Below are 21,620 nucleotides of genomic sequence, written 5' to 3'. Positions count from 1 at the left end.
GTGCCACAAACCTCAAAACAGCTAACCTCTCCCCTTGTTTTGCTTCCCTTAAAACTGATGGTAAAAATCATAGGTCAGCTCAGACAACAAATACTTTCTTCCTCCCTCTGGGCAAACCGAGAATGCTGTTCTCAAAAAGGAAGTAATGATAGTTGTCAAACCAAAGCATGGACAGAGGGACTGACCGTTATGATAAAGAGAATATTATACCTAGATTCTGCTTTTTGAATTGCTTCACATACTGTGAATCAGTATGTGAATGACATTTTTCTAATGAGCAAATTTACTAGCAGAGGCAAGCACGAGTTATGAATACCAGCCCTGATTTCCTACTTAGGAATCTGAAGTTGTGAATTTTTAGGTTTTACAATGTCCAACATAACACGAATAAACTAGTTTGTAGGATCACAAACCTTTAAAATCATAACATAACAGATGATAACTGCTTTGCTGAATTCATTTCTTGCAGCCACCCTAAACTTTTTCTTTTTCTATAGTCAACAGATGAGCATGAGACGGAGACGGGAATGAAATCAAAGGAAGCCAGGAAGTACATCTTCAGCTGTTTGGATGACATAGCGCACGTATGTTAAGCCGCTTGGACCACAATGTACCTTACAGGACTTCAGAGGAAGTTCAACACCAAAGGCTGAGAGGATGTAGGCCACTGGGTCTTTACCAGAGGAAGTACATTCATAGCTGTATGAACAGAAAACACAGCTTATTACTGGGAAAGAAAAAGGCACCTCTAACCTGAACTTCCCTTCAGTTTAATGTTGAACACAAATTTTAAAAAAATTTAGAGAGGTCCCATGGGTGGAAATTCCCCAGCCAGCCATATTTTTTTTTCAGATCTGTGACTTCATAATTCAGAGGAGATTCTTAAGAATTCGTGACTAATTAAGTATCATTTTTGGAAAATTGGTATTATAATTTAATACCAAACCATTCTTAAATGTATTTTAATGTTGCCCTGTTGATCAACAGTTATCTTAACCAGTAGGTTTAACCAAAGACTGTATATAGAGATAAATCCAGGGATATTTATCTTTAACATACAGTCTGTGGTTCAACAGTAAAATGTTTGTTTCCCAGGTGAACTTGGTAATGAATCTGGAAGGTAGTGACTTGTTGGCGGAGAAGGCAGACCGTCGGGAGTTTGTGGGCCTGCTGAAGAAGATGTTGTTGATTGATGCAGAAGAGAGGATTGCCCCTGCCGAAGCTCTCAGCCACCCCTTTGTGACAATGCAACACCTGCTCGACTACCCCCATAGCAACCAGTGAGTCCACTTTGCCTCAGACTTTGACACACGTTGTCATTTTGACCTTCCAACATAACTTTGTGTCACTCCTCTCTCTGCCCGTAGTGTCAAGTCATGTTTCCACATCATGGATGTTTGCTGGACTCGTCCCAGTGCATACGAGGCGGCCAACAGAAATAAAGGTCCTTTCATCAGACCGGTGACCACAACCGCTGCTGCCTCTGTCAACCACCCGTTCAGCAAGATTACCGGTGTCCACACTCAAGTGAGTCGCTCAGGATGTGTTTGCATCATGAGCTGACATTTCTGTGAATGTGTTGCTGGTGTGGTATTATACTTACACAGAGTATTCTTTAGATCAGGCAGTTAAAACAAAGAAACGCATTCATAAGTTGGTGTATTTAGGAGTTATATATTTTCTTGTTCCCTGAACTGGGAATTCAAAAAAATATATCACAATATCTGAGTGAAGAATAATCACAGGTTGTGTGGGTCATTGACATGCAGTGTGTTGTTCTCTTCATCTGCTCCTGTGAAGACTGATCATGTAGACAATTTCCTCGCCTTTATTGCTTTCGTGTATGCCGACTCGCCCATCTTATTGCGTCCTAGCACTGCTGTCATGGCAACAAAATCACGTCATGTTTCCGAGGTCATGGCAACGGTGCAAATCAGTGTTGTTGCTGAGGAAAAAAAGGAGCTGACCCTGTTTTTGGGCTTTGGATCTTTATAATGCAAAACATCTTGAAATCTTTTCAAAAGCCATTATTCTGAGGATGAAACATGAAAGATGACAATATAATATAACAGTGACTGCATATGTTTTTAATAAGTGCAGACATAAGGATAATAATAGAAGGCTCTCTTGTTCTTATTAAAACCTGATGAAAGAATAACTGGGCACATTCTTTACACGACAAAACTGCTCTGCTGTAATTTGTGTCTCCGTGGAGCATTATATATGTTAAATCTTTCTTCTTCAGGAGATTTTTTTCAAGAAACTGTGGAGGCTTTTTTAGTATTATGCTCTGAAAGGCTGCTTTGTGTTTACTATCATGTGTATGGGGGTTGTTCTACATGCAGGAGCTGTGGCAGAACAATATAGGCCTAGTTCTCGTTATTCAATAAATGTGATTATAGCCAGGCACGAGAGAAGCCTGAGTAGCGAAGCAGAGGCACATGCTTGGCTGTTCTTTGTTTAGCCCTCAGGCCTATCTCAGAAAAGAAGTTTAAGGACCTTTTAGTTTTCCAACCTTTAAAAACATCTAACCTCACTGAGCCTGAATAAATGGTGAATAAGTTTGAGTGTGTACATATAAAAAGATGTCCAATCATATCCAACATCAACATATCAATAGCAGCATTTTGTTGAAAGTATTGATCAAGACATATTCAATAATTTCCTTTGCCTAATGCATTTCTAAAGCATGGTGACTCCAGTTTTCCATGGAGTTGATAGTAAGCAAGTGGGCTTTGTTGATTCGGCATCTTGAATTTCCTTTTGAGTAGTTCAGTTTGTGTTTGCACAGTTGAGCCAAGTGAGACTCTGTCTTTTGACTGAGAAACCAGGGTTATGCCTAAAGGTCACTGATTAGCCCATTGATCCCAGTACAAGAGCGGTCCCTGGGCTCTGTCTGAATGAAATATAGACTACGCCTTACAGAGATGTCGCCATCTACTGGATCTCTAATGCCATTGTTGTTTATTGTAATACCTCAGAAAAGTCCAGTCAAATCCTTTTTCCTCTTCTAGGGATTACCCCCATCAGCCTCATCAGTGATGCACCCTGGGATACCACTACAGGCAGGAAGTGGTCAGTTTGGATGCAACGATTCATTTCAGCAGGCACTCATTCTATGTCCCCCAACCATTCAAGGTAGAACTTTTAAACCTTTGTTCCACTTGTTGTTTTTTTTTATTTTTATTTTTTGTGCACATTCGACAAAATTTCTGAAAGTCAAATATGTCCTGTCCATTGTCCCTGCAGGAATCCCCACCAACACAGCCAAACCAGCAGGCTACTCTGTTCGAATGGAGGCTTCTGTGCCTCTGGTCACTCAAGCACCCCCCATTCAGCCCATACAAATCAGACCTGGAGTCATCACACAGGTAAGAGGGTAGCAGAGATAGGACTGATGGCCTTAGAGGTCAAAGATCAGCGGCCAGCGTGCCATGGACCGCGCTTTCGGGGAGGTTCTGCGTCAATTGTGAACCCAGCGTTATGCATAGCCATGCCAATGCACTTTTTTTAATCCTCTTTTTATCGTTTAATATGAACACACAAAAACAAAATACACAATACAAGAACATGAAACCCTTTCAATCATGTATAAAGGGAAAATAAATAAAGAAATAGTATAAAAAGATAAATAAAAAATAAATAGAATGAACAAGTAAATGGGTGGGGAGAAAAAAGGTAAAGGGGGTAATTGAATAAAGAAAAACAAAAAAATATATTAGCGGTAGAAAATAGGTAGAGAGGCAAAAAAAAGAATCTGTTATAAAGACAAGGGTTTTGGATCAAAACTTACACACATACACAATGGGTAGCTACTAGTTACATTACGCAGTGTTCACACAAAGTCAGTTCTGATAGTTGAAACATATACTATCCATTTTGTGCAGTACAGAGTGCAGCGGAGTGAGGTAAAACAAACTACGATGTTGTGTGATACTATGAGTAGACATGCTGATGTAGAACAACCTCGATCACAGCATATATCTTGTCTATAGCGCTCGCTGTTAGCCCCTCCCATGGCACTGACCAGCTAAGCGTTAATGCCCTCATGGCGCTCAATGGACGTTTATTAAGTCAACTGAGAAACTGCAGTTTTATTTAGATATGTCAGATGAATCATTCATCCCAAAATTTGTGGGGTGGACAGGTTCAAAGGTCTGGACCCAGGCTGTGACTTCATTAATAAGTGTAGATAAGGTAAATGTGGGGATAGGTAAATTTATTTGATATTATTTAAAGTCAAAGTAATTAATAAGGACAACAAAAAAAAAACATTAATACAAAGACACCCATTTACTTATGTATGCGTATCTGTGTATATGAAATGGAGAGGTTATTATATATGTGCAAACTGATAAAAGCATTATTAAAAGGAAAACAGATGTAACAGTTTGCCTCTCTGCGCTTTAACAGGCCTGGTCCAACCGTGCACAACAGATCTTGGTGCCCACTTGGCAGCAGGTGACATCAGTGCCCCCGCCACCAACCACTCTGGCATCCGACACTGTGGCGGGCTCACAAAGATTGGGTGACTGGGGGTAAGCAATTTGTTTGTCTGTCTCGGGGGGTTACAGCACAATCCCTTTTTGATACATTATCTGTATTCTTGATATTTTCCTCATAGTTCTAATATGCAGCATTATTTAAAGCAATATGTGTTACTTCTTTGTTACCTTCAGTTGCTATGTGCACCCTTGAGAATGGCTGCACTGCTCTGATAGAGCACGCCTGCTCCCCTGAATATTAATGATCAATGAGTCATACATGTCCTTTGGGACCAGTGACTGAGACCGTTTTGTCAGTAACGGTGCTAACGGCTTTTGGCTCAATTTGCAATGTTCTGTTTTCTTATTGCAGGAAAGTGCGTCCCCATGGTAACCATTACAGCTCCATGATTGCACACCCTCAGCCATTCTTAACCAACCAAATGACCATGTCCACCCACCAGCCAATCAACATAGGCATTGCACATGTGGTGTGGCCACAGCCAGCTGCCAACAAGAGAGCGAAGCCTTGTTTGAACAGGTATGGCATGCAAGGTTTGTATTTTGCAACTAAAACAGTAAAAACAGTTTTTCCCTCTCTGAAAATGATTTGTTTTCTTCAACAGGGGCAGCAACTTCTCCCAAAACACGAACGTCCAAAATTTAGCATGCCAGTCCCCAAAGATGGCCGATACAGCAAAGAATGTGCAGCAGGTCGAAGCCAGGTGCCCAGAGGAAGGGCGCACTGCTAGAGAGGAGCAAGGAGCAGAGCAGGTGGAGGATGATGAGAACTGCTGTAAGGTGGAGCCAGACTGTGAGGAGCTTTCAGTTTCACAGGAGCAGCGGCAGGCCATGGTGATCTCTGACCTAGCTAGCCCGACTGTTAGTGTCATCAGTATCAGCAGTGACGAAGAGGAGAGCGCACAAAGACACTCAATGGGGGAGTGAGTACCGACCACCAGATTTCTTCTAATGACATTTTTTAATTTTGTTCCACAAAATGTTTTTTTCTTAAAAGCCCCTTTAACACTGCCTTTTCAATGTGGAAATATGGCGCCATAATGCTTTCTCACCATTCTTTATGAAAGTTACAATCATGGAACGGAGGGACAGAGTTGTCTCGCCTTTAAGCTGAAAAAAGAGGCGGTAAAAACGCCAAACTGAAGTCTGTGTAAAAGAGACAGCTGGGAAGACAGGATCATGGAGGTGAAGTGTGTGATGTTTTGACAGCGAGTTTTGTGTGCCACCCACGTGGGAGAATTAAAAAGCAGCTCGCAGCAGTAAGCAGCTAACTCAAATTAGAGAAACAGCTGCAGAAGATGTCTGCAATTTGGGAAACAACGAGATTCAGGAGCTCTTTAGCCTTTGAGCAGCTGGGACTGTAAGTGATTGTTAGGCCATTGTTATATTTTAGAAAGCGCAGCCGATGTGTGTATTATATGTCACATTAGAGGCAGACTCTGCTGTGTTAGACATCATGCACGTTACCCCTCTTTAGCTCTGCGATGCTGGCATGATGTTTAAAATCAAAGCAGCATGACATTGCTGTTGTTTGGTTCTGTGGAAAAATGCAAAGGCGGTGCAAAAGGGGACTTCATAGCAGCCGTATAGCTCGATCTCTGTGTATAAAGGGCTATTGTATGTGTGTCTCTGCAGGTGTAAGGGTAGTGCAGATTGTGAGGCATGTCAGAGCACTGTCAGTATGGAGAGAGTCTGTTCGCTCAGCAGTCCAGACAGCACGCTTAGCACCAGCTCTTCAGCCTCAGCGCAGTCTAGCACGTCACCCTGCAAACACCCCAACAGGTACAGGTGCAGCCTATTCAAATAAAGTTTCTACAAATGTTTTTCCGGGTTCTACATGAGCTACTACAATGCAACGAGCAAAACATCCATAACTCTCTTTCTTATTGGTTGCCCTCTTGTAGTATGTCAGACGACGAACAGGAGAGTGGTTGTGACACAGTGGACAGCTCGCCTGCCTCAGACGCCTCCGGTCATAGCAACAGTCCCTTCACACAGCAACGCTTCATCGGCGACAGCAACCAGAACTGTGAGCCCCGTGTTGCATGTGTCGCCCCAGAGACCGAGCCCAGCAAGCCAACAGTTCGTACAGTTGTGGTGCCTCCAATGAGAGTGCAGAACAACAACAACCCTGCTGTCAGCGAAACATATGGCAACACAGGTAAAAACTGTTTGCGTGATGCATTGTTAACAAATAACATCCGGTTTGTTCCTCATTTAAACATACAGTTTGTAATTTCTGTCGCTAAGGGTCTCTCAATCAAAACAATAACAAAGGACGGACTTAAGTGATGTTGTGAAGTATCATGAAATCGCGGGAGTTGTTGTCTACATTGAGTACATTCACATGGACATACATATTATGTTTATGATCAGATTTTTGATGTCTACAGTTATATGCTAGCTGAAGTACTAAAAAACTGTGATGTATACAGGAAATATGAATAACCCTATTTCTATGTGCTCATGTGAACACCATATCCGAATGTGATCATAACCAGGGTAAGCCTTTAAATGGTTTATTCATGTCCATGTAATTGTACTCAGTGATAAACAACCGCCATTGCAGATGATAATCTGTCTGATGTGTCTCAGGCAGAAATCCTGATTACTGAGAAGGAAATGTATTAAAGTATTTATGTCACATTTATTCACGTTTAGTCATTTTGTGCTAATAAAATAGCCACATCCTTACCAGCATCAAATGAGTTAAATACCCATACAGCCACTGTAGATAGCATTATGTGGCGAATTCAATCATTGAAACAATCATACTAAAAATAGCTTTATTAGCTTGTTGGCTTTATAATGTTACTGTACACATTAACTTTGCATATACATTAGCCTGGAGGCTGGCATGACCCACTTGTTATATTAGTATATTGTTGGAACTTGTTATTTAACTATCATATCAATAAATTGGGTCTCTACTGGATTACTGTGTGGCAAAATGGCATGCAGTTAATGGAAAAACTGTGCTACTTTAGGATGATGTATTATCTGATGTATCCCCTGCTTCCTAAGAAGTTACAACAAGCAGTGGGCTATTCACATTGCACTTAGCCCCAGGCTAAGTGAGCTGTTCGCCTGCAGTTAAGAAAGCCATTACACTGGCTCAGTCCTGAAACATTTTGAGTGATCTCACTCTGACTTTGGTCTAGGGCTTGCTGGGTTTGCTCTAGAGCAGGGTTATCCCTCAGTTTGCAGGGTTATTGCCCTAAAAAAATGACTAATTTCTGGACTAAAAGTTAACTGTGTAAAACAAAACTAAGTAAACAATATAATTGTAGCATGTTAACTTGAGCTACATGCTCCAATTTACACTTAACCCGGGGCTAGTAGATGTGCAGTTTGCATATAGTCTTGGGCTTAGGTAAACCCTAGTGTGAGAGTGAAAAGGGACTATATTAGCCCTGGATCAACAGCAGTCTTGGTTTGAACATTGCTGGAAATAGTTGGGAAAATGTAAGTACACAACTCCACAAAATATAACCCAAGGGAAGTTGTTTTAGACATTTTAATGCGGAAATGTTACATAATATGTCTTCAAGCTTGACTTCAAACTTTAATTTATATTAGGTGTCAAACCTACAGGTTGAAATGTGTGCCTTGTTACACTTAAAAACTGCAGGAAGTGACAGGGCCAGTAGAGTATTAGACCCAGGTTATTTCTAAACCTAAATTTATCATACTAATAAAGCAGGTGGCAGGACACCTTGTCTTCTCCAATCAGTAGCTTTGTGTCTGAAGCACACTCTGATGGTGTTAGCCACTCAGATGCCAAGCAAGTGCACGAGTAGGTCATGTTAGCTCAGAGATCCAGTCACCACTGCTGCTGTCTGCTCCACAGGTCACATGCTCTGGGATTACGCTGTCTTTGTAGGCCACAGAGGTTCTCACAGGTGATTATGAGTGACCTGCCCTGAAGTATCTGCTCTGATCTCTGGGGCGGATATTTTGTTTGCTGTCATCACTCCACACTGACTCTGAGTGCCCCTGTATCTGTGTGGATGTGCACTTGTTAAAGCTATATAAGACATGCGTAATTGTCCCGTAGTGTTAAAGGTCCTGAATAAAATGTTCAAAACATGGATGTCAGGTGGAGACCATTTTCTGACTGGCATAAGCATGTTGGACGAATGTTTTTATCTGGCGCTAAAGTGGAGTTACGCATGCTCTATGTAGGCTTTATAACAGCTGTGGTCAGCGGGACATCAACTGTCTTTCTCAGCAACCGAGTCCATTTAAGAGCTCTCTCTTTATAGGTATTTTAAAGCGAGGGTTCAACTGTAAATCCTCAGAGAAAATCATAGAGTCATATCGCCTTTCATGTCAAAGGCAGCCCCCCTCCCAACCCTCAGACTATTGCGACGAAAGCCACACATAAAAGGGCACAGCTTGCTATTCTAGTGCTACCGGGTGTATTTATAGCTGACAGTGTGACCCCACTATGAGCTCTACGTACAAGCTTAGTTACCAACTCCTCCCAGATCCCCCCCAAACATCTATTTATAATCACCTAGATCATATTCAGAGGACAGATGTCACTATGTTTAAAGGTTTGGATCAGATCAAACACAGCTGAAGTCACTGATAAGCCCACAAAGCCTCCTGCCACAAATATTGCCATTTCTGCAGTTGACGTTGGCTCCAATCCCTGGTTGCATCTTTATTTTTTTCCCCTTTTCCTTCCCCTCATTTACACTATGATACTGATATTGTGACACATAATTTCTGCATTGACATGTCATCTCCATCTCTCTGTATTTCTTCATCGTCACTCTTTACGTGACCTCCTACCTCAGTCTTAGAGTCGTCATGCCAGTCCAAAGGGCGAGGCATTCCTGGGCGACAGCATCACCACTCCACTCCCCTCCTCAACAGGCCACAGAAGATCACCCCTGCATTCCAGCCCCAGCAACAGCAGCCTATAGGCTTTGGGCAGGTAAACACATGCGGTCACATACTTGTGTTTCACAATCATAAACACACACAAGAGTACATAAACATGAGGGTTGGTTACCAAACACGGTACTTTAAAGGGTACCAAATGAATTGGGTCGATACTAGCAATTACTGATTCAAGTATATCCATGTGTGCCAAATGTTGGTACCTGGGAAAACAGCTGGGTAAGAACATGGGGTTTAGACAAGAGGTGGAAGTGTCCGAAAGCTCCTCGAATCGCCTGGATTTGCTAGAGCGCCCATTTGTCGCAATAGTTTTGTTGTCTATTTTCTTTTTTTTTATTATTTTAGTTATAGCTAAGTATCACTGCAGAGCAGACACACAAGCAGGCAGAGACAAATGATAAGCTCTATGTGTTATTAGAAGAGAGCAGATAAGCAGAATTGTGTTATAATCTGGTGTGTCACCCCTGAAGTTTGTTAAAAAATTACATTTTTACAGAGGAGGGTTGCAGCGATATATCAGTTTTAAGGTATACCGTGATATGAAAGTTGACCATTATCATACCATGTACATCTGCTTATCAACGATACTGGGGGAAAAAAATGCAAGTGGACAAAGAATTTCCCCTTTATTTTAGTTATTCTCAAAAGGGAGACTTTTTGCACATCCATTTATGAAATGGTTTCAAGTCTTAATGAACCCATAACAATCCCAATAACAAACCCTTATGCCCACCCCCCCACACACCCTCCTGTCATCTCTCTAGCTGGCCTTTAAAAAATAAATGCCATAAAAGCCCCAAAAATATCTTTAAAAACCCCTAAACAAAACAAAAAACAGTAACCTTACTGTTTTCATTTGTTGAGGGTAATTCTGACTGATGCTGGTGATAATTCTGTAATAGGGTGCCCGGTGGCTCAGTGGATGGATCAGGGACCCCATGTACAGAGGCTGTGTCCTCTCCGCATAAAAGCCCCCCAAAATAATCTTTGAAAAATAAATAAAGAGAAATAATAATGATAATTCTGTCATACCATGATACTGTAAAACTGCAATATTTTCTGAGACTGCTATCGTACTGTGAAAATCTCATTCTGTTGCAACCCCATGATAGAGAAAGTAAACCAAAAGAGTTACAGTTGGGTACTGGTACCGAATTCCAGTTACAGGTATAAATTCAAATGTGATAAGTACCTAAGCTTAGAAAACACACACAGCTTTTTATATATTTCATTTGTTGTTGTTTGTTGCAGAGACATATTTTGCCCCATCGATTGAGCAGAATATACAGTATTTGTATGGCCAAAGAGAATTTATGTTCATCCGAGACAGTGAAGTATATTTCATCTTGATAACAGAACTGACTGCAGGGATGAAAGCACTAACGCACGACCCGGGTTTAATCACTTGCAGAGGTGAAGCTTTAGAGTGTTTGCTTGTGGGAAGTCCCATTTTATAACATGTCAAGCCATTATATCCTGCATCTGCAACGTCTCTGGAATGTGAATAAGTGAAGAAGTTAGCAAATTGCACCACAATGTGCAGTTTCTGAAGTGGCTGTGACTACACTCTGTACATTTAGGTGATAAAAAGCACATTTGAATTGCAAATATTTCCTTTTTATGGCAGAGCAGCAGCCAAAGAGCACAATTCATACTGAACTGAACTCATCAGCTACAGTAGCTTTTGTCGCAAACAAATCTATCAGCTGTGAATGCTAATAATAATTAAGAATATTGCTATGTTAAACACAAATTAAGATGAGGTGAATGTCAGGTTTGTTAATGACTGATTAGAGACACAACATTGACATATAAAACTGTGGAAACAGCAACATCTAGTGGCACATAAAGACAAACTGTGTCGATGAGGATGTTGACTCTGATTGGCTGGATCTTTTCTCCCTCAGGTGCAGCATTTCGGTTCCTGCCATCAGGAATGGAATGGCAACTTTGCCCACCGGAGACCGCAGGCCTATATCCCACCCACCATGCATGGGCACACATTCACCCTGTCCCACAGCAGCCCAAACCACACTACGGGCCCCCACCCCCACCCCCACCTTGGGGGCCACCCGCACACCCAGCCCACCTTACTGTCCTACCCCCCATCTGGTCCTCTGGTCACCGCGGCCCCCGTGGCCCACCTCCTGGCTTCCCCTGTAGCCTCCCGCCCCGTCCTCCAGCCCACCTACAGCATCTCCCACCCGGCAGGCATCGTGCATCAGGTCACAGTGGGCATCAACCCCCGTCTGCTGCCCTCCCCCACCTTGCACCCCCAGGGCCAATTCAAGCCCCTCTTTCCCCCGCACTCCTACATTGCCTCGCCCGCCTACGCCAGTTTCCCCCTCAGCCCCACCAAAATAAACCAGTACCCCTACATCTGAGCATGGCTGCCCAGGTACCCTTTATACCACCGGAGGGCTAAGCGAGCAGGGCGAGATCTATCTTAAACCACAAAAACATGGTTTTCATTTCCAAAACCATGGCACAACCACAGAGAAAGCAAGCTATTTTTTGAATCATGTAGACTTGGGTGTAATTGAACTTCAAGCTTTAAAAAAAAAGAAGAAAAAAAAAAGAGTTCCAATGGTGGAGATGATTTGGGCAAAAATTAAGAAGGAAATAATGTATGAATGATTGAATGAAAGAATGAATGAGTAGTTAAACTCACACTTAATGTGTTTTGCACATTTGATATATATCTTTGCATTGGATCTTCTACGAATACTCCTCAAAACAGGTAAATAATTGGGGTGGTGTTGAATAGTTAGACTTTGCACCCCTGATCCCAGCTATTTTTCTATATTGCCTTCTTACGTGTGCAAGACACATCCATATTTGTAAAGCCATCCCAGTCTCTAGCTCTAGATCGACAGATGCACACGTTGTCCACAGTGTATGTTGTACTGCGTTTGAAGTATTTGTACCTTTTCGATGTCTTTTGGTGTTAGCAATGTCAAGTCAATTAACCGATTTATATAGGGTTGTTCCTCACGCTGCATGTGGTCTTGCATGAGCAAAAATGTAAACGGAAAGATGCATAGACGTTGCTCTTATTGTTTGTGTCACAAGACTCGCTGCATTGTATAACTGTCCCCAGCCATAGTGCCTTACATATTTGAGGTTGTTAATGTTACTACTTATATATGACTATATACATGAATATTAATGTACTGGACTGCAGCACTTGAAATTCCAATCAGTCGATGCATCCTATGTGTGAGTATATATATGCACACGTGTATATGTCCATGCATAGCCTGCATGGATGTGATGTATCGCGGATAGCGGTGCTTATCTTTTGGAGTCAGTGTATATTTCAGTGTGTAGTGAGTTACTTTTCTGTTCTTTAAAGAAGAACAGCATGCTTTGCTGTTGCGAATGCTTACTGTTTCATAAAAGACCTTTTTGTTTTCTTTTTTCATTCACCCTTTTCCCGAATGAACTAGTGTACAAAGTGCAAGTACTGAGTATTGCTTAATATTTGATAATCACTTTCTATTTAGTGAAACTATTATTACAAACAGTATTTGTACTGTTTGATGAAACTGCAATACAATCTAAATAGTCGTTGATTCGTTTTCTTTTCTCGTCTTCGTATTTTCATTTTGAGTGTTTTCACTTTGTTTCTTAGATGTTTAGAAGTGTGGTGGGCATGGCTTTGATTAGGTAAGGAAAAAATGCAAATTAATTCACGGTATGGAATTTTCTAAGCCTGAGCAAACCATGCAGTATTCGATATACACACATATATGGACATATATTATAGAGCTAGACTATTTAGTACAGATGCTTGATAAGGTGTGAGTTAATTGTGTGCAATTCTCTCATTTATGCATGTGTGACAAAGTTAACTTTTTCCCTTTACATTATACCATTTGTTAAAAGGCTTAAGGCTTATCGGTGTCGACTGCTTATTTTATACATTCCGTCAGGGAGGATATATACATATATATATATGATGGTAGCACCAGTCTATATATATGTAGATATGCTGTGTGTGCATTTTATCTGTTCATTTTACTAGTTATGTGTGTATTTTTTTTTTTTTTTTTAATGAAGTTGCTTGTGCAGCACCAAAGACTGTAATTCATTTCCTGAGCAAGGTAGCTATTCTGTTTGCATAGACCTCAATTATACTGTAGTTGTAGAATGGGGTTAAATTAAAACAAACAAAAAAAGGTATTTAAAAAAAAAAAACGGCCGAGGTTTTGTCTAGCTTATTGGGCAATTAATAAGTCGTATCATTTCTTTCTTGAATGTATCATAGATAAGCTGCTATATGATGATTGCCACTTCGATAGCTGTGAAATTAGGTGATTTCTCTGAGTTTAAACCTAGCGTTGCTATTTTTGTATAGGTCCCTAATTATCTGAAATAGAAGTGGTTTTGATTTTTGTGTTTTGCGTTCATATTTGGAGTGTCATTGTAACTACTGTATTGCTGATGATGAACATTAGTTGCATTTGTTGTTTCTCGGGGTGTGTGTTTTTGCATCAGTATTTTATCCTTATTAACCTTTCGGGCTCATCACTGCATATAAATAATGTATCGATGTAACTTAATTTTTGTATGTTTTCATATTGACGTTTTGTACACATCTAAAGCTGTAGCTTGCAGGATTGATTTAACTTTTTCATTGTGCGTAAATTCGGTATACTAGCAGTACTCTTTTGTGCGTTACAGAAGCACTGTGAGATGCCAGAAAGAAAAAAAATCCATTGTGTTCATTAAAAAGCTTCTGTAGTGTTTCCACCAATTACACACAAACACACTCGCCACTAAGCACTCATACAGGTAGTTAGGCTTGTAAGGGTTTGGGTTGATTAGACTGTGTGTCCAAAAATGAATTTAGCCCAATGTTTCTGTTCCAAAATGATGTTTTACAACTTGTTTTACTGTTAAATTGATTTTAACAAATATTTATTGCAACCTTTTTAACTGTTCAATGTTATATCTGGCTACAATATCACAGTTTGTTCTTCTAAACTGCCTTGTGTTCGGATCGCTCTCCCCTTTATGAGTGTCTCATATCAAAATGATGTTTTGTCAGCGCAAAATTGTGGCCATTGTTGTGTGTTCCTTACCGAAATTGAGACAGTGTGAGCAGCACTGTGTATGTGCCTTGAGCTTCAGAAAGTGAAAATTCAAGATGGTGATTTCCTCACCTCTTATTTGAGGAGGAAGGCATAGAATCCACCAACAGTCCGTTACCGTATAGAGTAGACAGTCTTTAACGGCCACATTACCAGGATTTATATTAACAATAACAAAAACACAATAGGACTACATCACGGTGTCATTCCAGGGACTCCTCTGATCAGCTTGTAGACATGACAGAGGACATGTTCATGGTGGTGCTCTCGTTTCAGATAGCCGCCGCCAAAGCCTCTCTGTAATAAAATACACACACACATACACACACACGCACACACACACACACTTTGAATGATATGACACTCAACGATCTTTGGATAGTCACTCTGGCTGAACAGCAGATGCAATACTTTACATTGTGCGGTCATTGCACCACCAAGTGTTCTTAGATAATCTCCATGCTTTACATTACCTTGCATGTACACCTAAGTTGCTTCACTTTGTCTGCCTAGAAGCTGTCTGCTCAGAGCAGCTTTTCCATCGTGCAAGCACAGGCTGAGCGGGAGTAACCAGAGCACAGCTGACAACGCTGGCCTTTAAAAAATCCGAGGAGCCGTGCTTTATATCCGGTCTTATCTGGATTCTGTGCTCTGGATGGAAATTGCTCTGTCAAGGAGATTATTGTGGTTTCTCTGCACAGTCAGTCATGAGTGCAATACTCCACATTTAAACACAGACATTGATATGGTTGTACGTTTTTTGAAAGCTTTTATTTCTTACTCTTTACTGATCATAGTATCATTTTTGGGAAAGAAAGCTTATGACAACAAGGCATGAACTTGGCAGATTAGTGCTTGAAATAGTTCCCCATTAATAAGCATGTTGAAATGAAATCTGTGTTTTGATTCCTCCAAAGGTATTCACCAGCAATGCGCCTGCATACTCTCCCATACTTGTTAGGAAAAGAATGGATGCAAGAGGAGAGAAATCTTAAAACTGTTTTTGATTTTCCACACGATTGACACCTTGGGTCTATGGATAACTTCTTTCTTTTTTGTTGTTCATGTAACATTTAACAGATAAAACAGTCGTTTGTAAAATTACTACTATAAAGTTATGACTTTGATATCAGAAAACAAATCCTCTGCTGCGGTATTATCCTTTAGAGATGTTAATTCAGGGTCTGTATTAGTCTAAATGTACTACTGTGTTACGCTTTGATTTGATTTGATGAGATTTGTTTTACTCGAGCTCTTATTTTTCTGGTCATCTGTATCAATTTCAGAGTTAATTCACACTGCAAGTTATGGAATCATCTGTTTAGATTGCTCATCAAATAGACTTGATTATGAAAAATCTGAACTGTTACTGTTTTAATACCTGTAGATTTTTTGTGGCTTTGTTTTATTCTATTTTTGTTTTCGTTTCATTTTTTGCTTTTTTAATTTTGTGCTACACTAGTTTGCCATGTAGCAATTGCACTGTGCAATATTTACAGTATGAGGACTGGGAAAACTAACTCTATGGATGTGATGTCTCAGTTTGCGATAGTGTTTCCTCTCTAGTTCTCAGTGATTTAGGTGTGACCAAGCCTTCTCTACTTTGTCACATTAAGCGGGTTTTCCAGGTGACTCTTTTGGTGAGTGTCAAAATAAGACTTTATCGTGTATTATTGTTAAGATTCACTTTGAATTAAAAAAAATCTATTGATGCAGCTCTTTTTGGCTTGGGCTGTTTTTTCCCCCTCATTATGTTATTCATTTGGATGATTTTCTTGTATTGAACACATTGAAGGCCAACAAATCTAAGTGATCATATGCAACTTCTGCACCACATTGTCAAAACCGTGATAATTAGTCTTTTCAGACTGTTAGTAAGAGAGGAGGACCTACAATTGATGTGTTTTCTCATACCTAACGGAGAAAAGCAGCAAATCCAAACAACTGAGAAACTTACATAAGATAATATTTGATATTCTGTATGTATGCAAAGAGACACAAAAAAACTACAAACGGGGCAAAATCAGTGTGTATAGAATGATAATAATAAATTAAATAAGATATACTTTATTGTCCCTAGAGATATTTTCTTTTCTTGACAGCACATTGGTACACCACAGCAAAATAAATACATACAGGGAAAAAAACTAGGATATTTAGAGTATTGCACATGCCTTTAGAAAAGACTAAATACATAGGCATTATGAAAATGTCATTAGATTATTATTATTATTAGTGTTGTTGTTGTTATTAAATTATGCCAATTTTCTTAACAATGCAATATATTATATCAAATACCAAATGTCAAAATTATTTTCAAAACAAAATACAAATTCAAATTCTTATTTTTTTAAAATGATTTTTTAAAAAATATTAATTTTTTTCTTAATATTTTTTTGGACAAACCGAAGATACAGCACAGCACAGTTTGTTTTTTTTTTTTTTAAAAAGCAATATATCTGAAAGATCCAAGTATAAATACGAAATACAGATGGTAAAAATGATGCAGACAAATAAGCAGAAGGAAATTAAAAAAGATAAATTAAAAAAAACAACAAAGAAACCAGACAAAACGTAAAACGAGGACGATAAAGCAGGGTAAAAACATATAAATAGTATGTGGTGAATTCTTGTTAAATTGGGTTTGTCTGATTTCCTACATTACCGTGGAGACCTTAATACACCTTTGGTGTTTTTCAGGGTCTGTGCTGACATCTCGTGGCGGTAAGGAGGTACAACAGTCCTTATATCTGACGTTACACAGTCACATATTTAGGTAGCAATTACTGAAGCCCTCGGGACATATTGTAGTGAGTGGATGTAAAAGAAAGACGCCCTTTTTAAATATTAATCCACTGTATGCGTGAACAGGTCCTAAATATAACCTGCTGCATATGGACCTGGGTCTGTCCTGTGTCCCCCAGCAGAGGTCGTCCTACTGATGGCTCGCTTTGACTTTCTCCTGACAATTAACAGCAGAGAGGCTAATTTGATCAGTTTGGCCAGGGGGGTGTTAGACTTTAAGGCAATGACCCAGCAGCTTCTGTATCCTTAAATTTGTGGCTCAACGTCCCCGGAGCACACCCAAATGTGCGCCATCCACCGGGTGCAGGTCTGTCTGAGTCAGTTTACCGCCAACAGCGAAATGTCAAACCTTTGGCAAAGTGTGCGCGCCTCCCTGCGCCACTCGGAGCTGATGGGTGGACCGAGCGCAGCGGAGCGATAGGGCGCATTTCTTAATTTCCCTTCAACGCCGCTTTGCCCCCCACCCCCTCCTCCTCCAGCCCTGGACACCACGACGAGACCGCGGGACCGCTGTGTTTCCCGTTCAAGCACGAGGATTGATCCAATGTATTATTTACGACCGAAACTTCAGCAACTTATCCACTGGATATGGCTCCCGGTTTGAGGAGTGGGCGGCGGACAGGTCACCCCAAAGTGGTTGGAGCCGGCGGAGGAGACCCCGGTGGGTGCTCGCCGCGGAGGACGGATGCCGGAGGAGAGGGGAGGTGTTTGAGGACCAGGTGGCGAGCCGGAGCAGCGGGGATGCTTGCAAACTGTCTGCTGTCTGTGGGGACGCTTTTACTTCTTGTCCGGTGCGCTTTGGCCGCAGAGGGTAAGCACACTGCCGATGCTCCAAAAAAAAAAAAAACCCACACACATGCAGATGTGTTGCATTCACCTCTGTCACATCCACACTGCGAGTGACATCTATTGTAAGGAGTTGGAACATATTCGCTGGAAAAATGGGTCTTTTGTCTCACACGGGCAGCGTTTTGTAATCCGCACATTTACTGCTGCCGGGTGCACAGAGACTACATGCTGCATACAGCTTGGTATATCATATATATGAAAGAAATACATATATTTAGCTCCACAAGGTCTTTACATGTTCCGTGACATGATGGGATTATTGCATTGAAATTTGCGCAGTCAGGTCGTATGTCCAAACGGCTATTATTCATCCCCCTCACTGACCGCACTGACATGATACATTGTGTGAGAGATGGTGTTGATGCTGGAATGCGCAGGGTTTGCTTGTACGTGATGTAACTCTTTGTCACTTACTAATCTTTCCACCTGACGCCAAGCAACTCTTTTGTCTCTCTGATCAGATTGCACTGCACATATCTTAACCATCTTCTGCAGCTGGATTCATTATGAACAGCCTCAACTTTGTCTTGCATCTCAACTTCAACCCCCCCCTTTGTTCTGCAATGCATGCATTTACATGACAGAGGTTATTAAACGTTACCCCTCTCTGTAATGAGCTGAGTTTTATTCTGGGAAATGTAATGCAGTCACAGGACAGTCAGTGTTCCAGAGCATCTGGGTCAGCACTAATGACACACATACTGTAGCCCACTGGAGGTCTGTGTTTCTCTGGCGGCATGAGAGGCAGCTGGGGTAAGGTTGGCCGACATAGCTGCCCTTCAGCCATTGAAAGAAAAGGCTAGAGTCTGCACAGTGACTCCTGTGATTGTTTACACCTCTCATTGTCATCACAGCAGAGCAAAACAACATGTCGTGTGCAAATGTCCAGTGGCTCCATCACCTCCTTCCAGTCTGCAAACTGTGATGTAGTGGCTGTAGTCTCACCTCTGCTGATGCACTGCTACAGTAGCAGAGTCTCCTCCTCCTCCTCCTCCCTCCTCCTCCTCCTTCTCCTTCTCACAGTCAGCACATCCATTCTTAAACACACGAGCCCAGAGAAGCAGCAGCACCTGAGCTATACAGTACATATTTGGCAAAAGAGAAATGTGAACACTTTGAGTAATGCAGACTCTAGGGACAAGGAAGTCTGTGCTTGGACTGTAGTCTGTTGTGAAGATATACGAACTGGCTGACTGAGAGTGAACACTGGGTTTTGTTATTACATGCTGGTTGACTGTTTACAATACGCTGTCTTTTAGTGGTGTTACAGGTTTGGAACATGGAGGATGCGCTACCAGCTCTGAAAAAAAATCCTGAGGTTTTTCACAGTCACTATGTGTATCTTTTGTGTATCTAAGGTGCCAGTTTGATTTGAGTCATCCCAAATCTCTCTCTTCTATGGTTCCCCATGGATCTTTAATCCTTTGAAACCTGGAGCAACACCACTTTTCGTGTGCTGCTTTCACAATATTTAAATATTTGAATCCTGAGCAAATTTGTACAGTTTCTTTTAAAAACATTGTGAAAAGGCAATGAGCAACTTTGTAATTAATGCTCCACAAACTGCAAAAAAAAATAGTAGATTTAGAAAATTATTTTTAAAAAGCTACAGAAAAAAAGGTGAAATAAAAACAATACATATTTAAAATTATGTTACACAATTATAGTTTTTAAGCACTTTTTTCAAGTCTTTTTTAAAAGTTTTTAGTGTTTTTTTAAAACTATTTTTCCACTCAATTTTCTTTTTCTTTTTACTAATTTCTTGCTAATTTTTGGGTCATTTCTTCTTTCATTGCTAACTGCCTTCTTCCTGTGTTTTTGAAAGAAATTGAGCCAATTTCCTGACGTTTCAAAGGGTTAATGGGCTGTGTGTAAAATTTACTCAATGAAAAACATCCTCAGTGAGATGGCAATACCATGACACACAGCTTCCTCCCCTTAATGCGTGAAACCAGTACAACAAGATGGTTACGATGGGAACGCCAATTTTTGTCCAACAACAACCAATCCCCTCCTCCTTAAACCCTTAAACAGCCAGTAGGGGAGAGGACAGTGCAGTGTCCTGAGTAATGTGGCTGCAAAAATGAAGCGTTTTCAACAAGATAGAGTGATCTTTAATGCACTTCCAGGATTTCTTGTCTGCTTTATGGCTTTCTTATTAACACAGCTGGTGAAATTATGCTCAGCAGCAGCTGGAGGACACGCAGAAGAGCGAGCTCAGCAAAGGCGTCTTCGGCCCTTTTGACGTCAGCTGTGTTTACTCCTACTACCACAACCCACCCATTGCTTATGAGTGTTGACAGCTCGGTTTTGACAGGGGTTAACCCCACAGACCTTTTGCTGTATGAGATGCCATCCCTGAGCTGATGCCAGTCATCACTTTCTGCTTAGAAATTCATTGAAAACAGACAGTGAGATTCAAATGTGTTTACTATTTGCTATGCAGTCTGGTGCTTTTAGCTGTAAAATGTGTGCCAATTGACCAGGGAGCTGCACATTGCAACATTCTTGTTTGGTGTGGTTCAGTATCTTGCAGTCTATGTTAGCCTTTTTAAGGGCTGTCACGACAGATAATGTTAAAATGACTTCCAGGAACTGGTTTTAAAAAACAGCAACAATGACTCACCCTTGGTCTGACGACCTGTCTGTGTGAGCTCTGGGTTTTCAGGATCACATAGAGGACACGACTGCCCTGTGTATTTTCCTCGTTTCATGTCATTGCAGTGATTTAATGTGCAGTACTTAATTATGTTGTGGGTAAAGCATGTCAGAGGGGCTTAAGATGGATGTGCATGTGTGCATAGATGGTGTCTCTTCAGGTGGGGTTTCAGCCGAGTCTTCAGTTTGATTTGCACATTGTTTGTATTCTCCTCACAGTCTTTTGCATGTTATGTCAATGCTTTGACTGTGTGAGTTCTCTGTTCAACATTAAGCAAGTACCAAAAAATGAAAATGCTGAATGCACAGAAACAAAGTGTTATCACGTAATTAAAAAGAAAATTAGCACTTTATGTATTAGTACTGGCAATCATTCTGAGAGGAAAAAAAACATTCATTGTTATCCATCTCTGCAAACATTTTCTCTCGCTCTTTTGAATCCATATCTGTCAGATCTTAAAGAAAGTCAAAAGGTTTGCAGTCTTTCTCATTCACTGCTGTAAACAAAGCAGGAAGCACTTCTACAACACATAGATGTGATGATAAGGCAGGCAAACAGGCTTCTAATTAGTATCTTGGACCATCTGCCCCACATTATCCCTTGTATAGTTCACTGCAATCAGGGAATACTGTGTGTGTGTGTGTGTGTGTGTGTGTGTGTGTGTGTGTGTTTCCCTCCAGTATCTCTCTGTACCTTTGCGCCTCTCTGTTCTTTCGTCTGTCTCTCTGTGTTTTGTCTGTTTGGTGCAGGTTGATGGCAGACAAAGGCTTGGCTCTGCTGCTGCTTGGGAAAGGA

General features: G+C 40.9%; 2 protein-coding genes across 3 annotated transcripts in view; both read left to right on the top strand.

The window, feature by feature from the left end:
* The window catches only part of LOC121955446 (homeodomain-interacting protein kinase 3), a 45,184-nt gene extending 28,957 nt beyond the window's left edge, over positions 1-16,227 (top strand). Inside the window, exons 5-17 of one of the 2 annotated variants that reach the window (XM_088078772.1) lie at positions 498-584; positions 1,096-1,280; positions 1,368-1,527; positions 3,015-3,138; positions 3,250-3,371; positions 4,414-4,538; positions 4,858-5,025; positions 5,111-5,428; positions 6,141-6,287; positions 6,410-6,666; positions 8,356-8,407; positions 9,311-9,450; positions 11,324-16,227. In XM_088078772.1, the coding sequence (XP_087934898.1) occupies positions 498-584; positions 1,096-1,280; positions 1,368-1,527; positions 3,015-3,138; positions 3,250-3,371; positions 4,414-4,538; positions 4,858-5,025; positions 5,111-5,428; positions 6,141-6,287; positions 6,410-6,666; positions 8,356-8,407; positions 9,311-9,450; positions 11,324-11,841 (2,403 nt within the window). In that variant the 3' untranslated portion in view covers positions 11,842-16,227. The remainder of the gene's footprint in view (positions 1-497; positions 585-1,095; positions 1,281-1,367; positions 1,528-3,014; positions 3,139-3,249; positions 3,372-4,413; positions 4,539-4,857; positions 5,026-5,110; positions 5,429-6,140; positions 6,288-6,409; positions 6,667-8,355; positions 8,408-9,310; positions 9,451-11,323) is intronic. The other variant, XM_042503451.2, reaches the window with a different exon arrangement.
* Positions 16,228-16,767: 540 nt separating this feature from the next.
* kiaa1549lb (KIAA1549-like b) overlaps positions 16,768-21,620 on the top strand; it is a 72,354-nt gene continuing 67,501 nt past the window's right edge. Inside the window, exon 1 of the mRNA XM_042484563.2 lies at positions 16,768-18,128. Coding sequence (XP_042340497.1) covers positions 17,906-18,128 — 223 coding nt within the window. The 5' untranslated portion in view covers positions 16,768-17,905. The remainder of the gene's footprint in view (positions 18,129-21,620) is intronic.

This window comes from Plectropomus leopardus, chromosome 1 (genome assembly GCF_026936395.1).
Source record: "Plectropomus leopardus strain MGB_pleo_1.0 chromosome 1, ASM2693639v1, whole genome shotgun sequence".
Taxonomy (NCBI): Eukaryota; Metazoa; Chordata; class Actinopteri; order Perciformes; family Serranidae; genus Plectropomus; species Plectropomus leopardus.
This window is presented reverse-complemented; position numbering and strand designations above follow the sequence as displayed.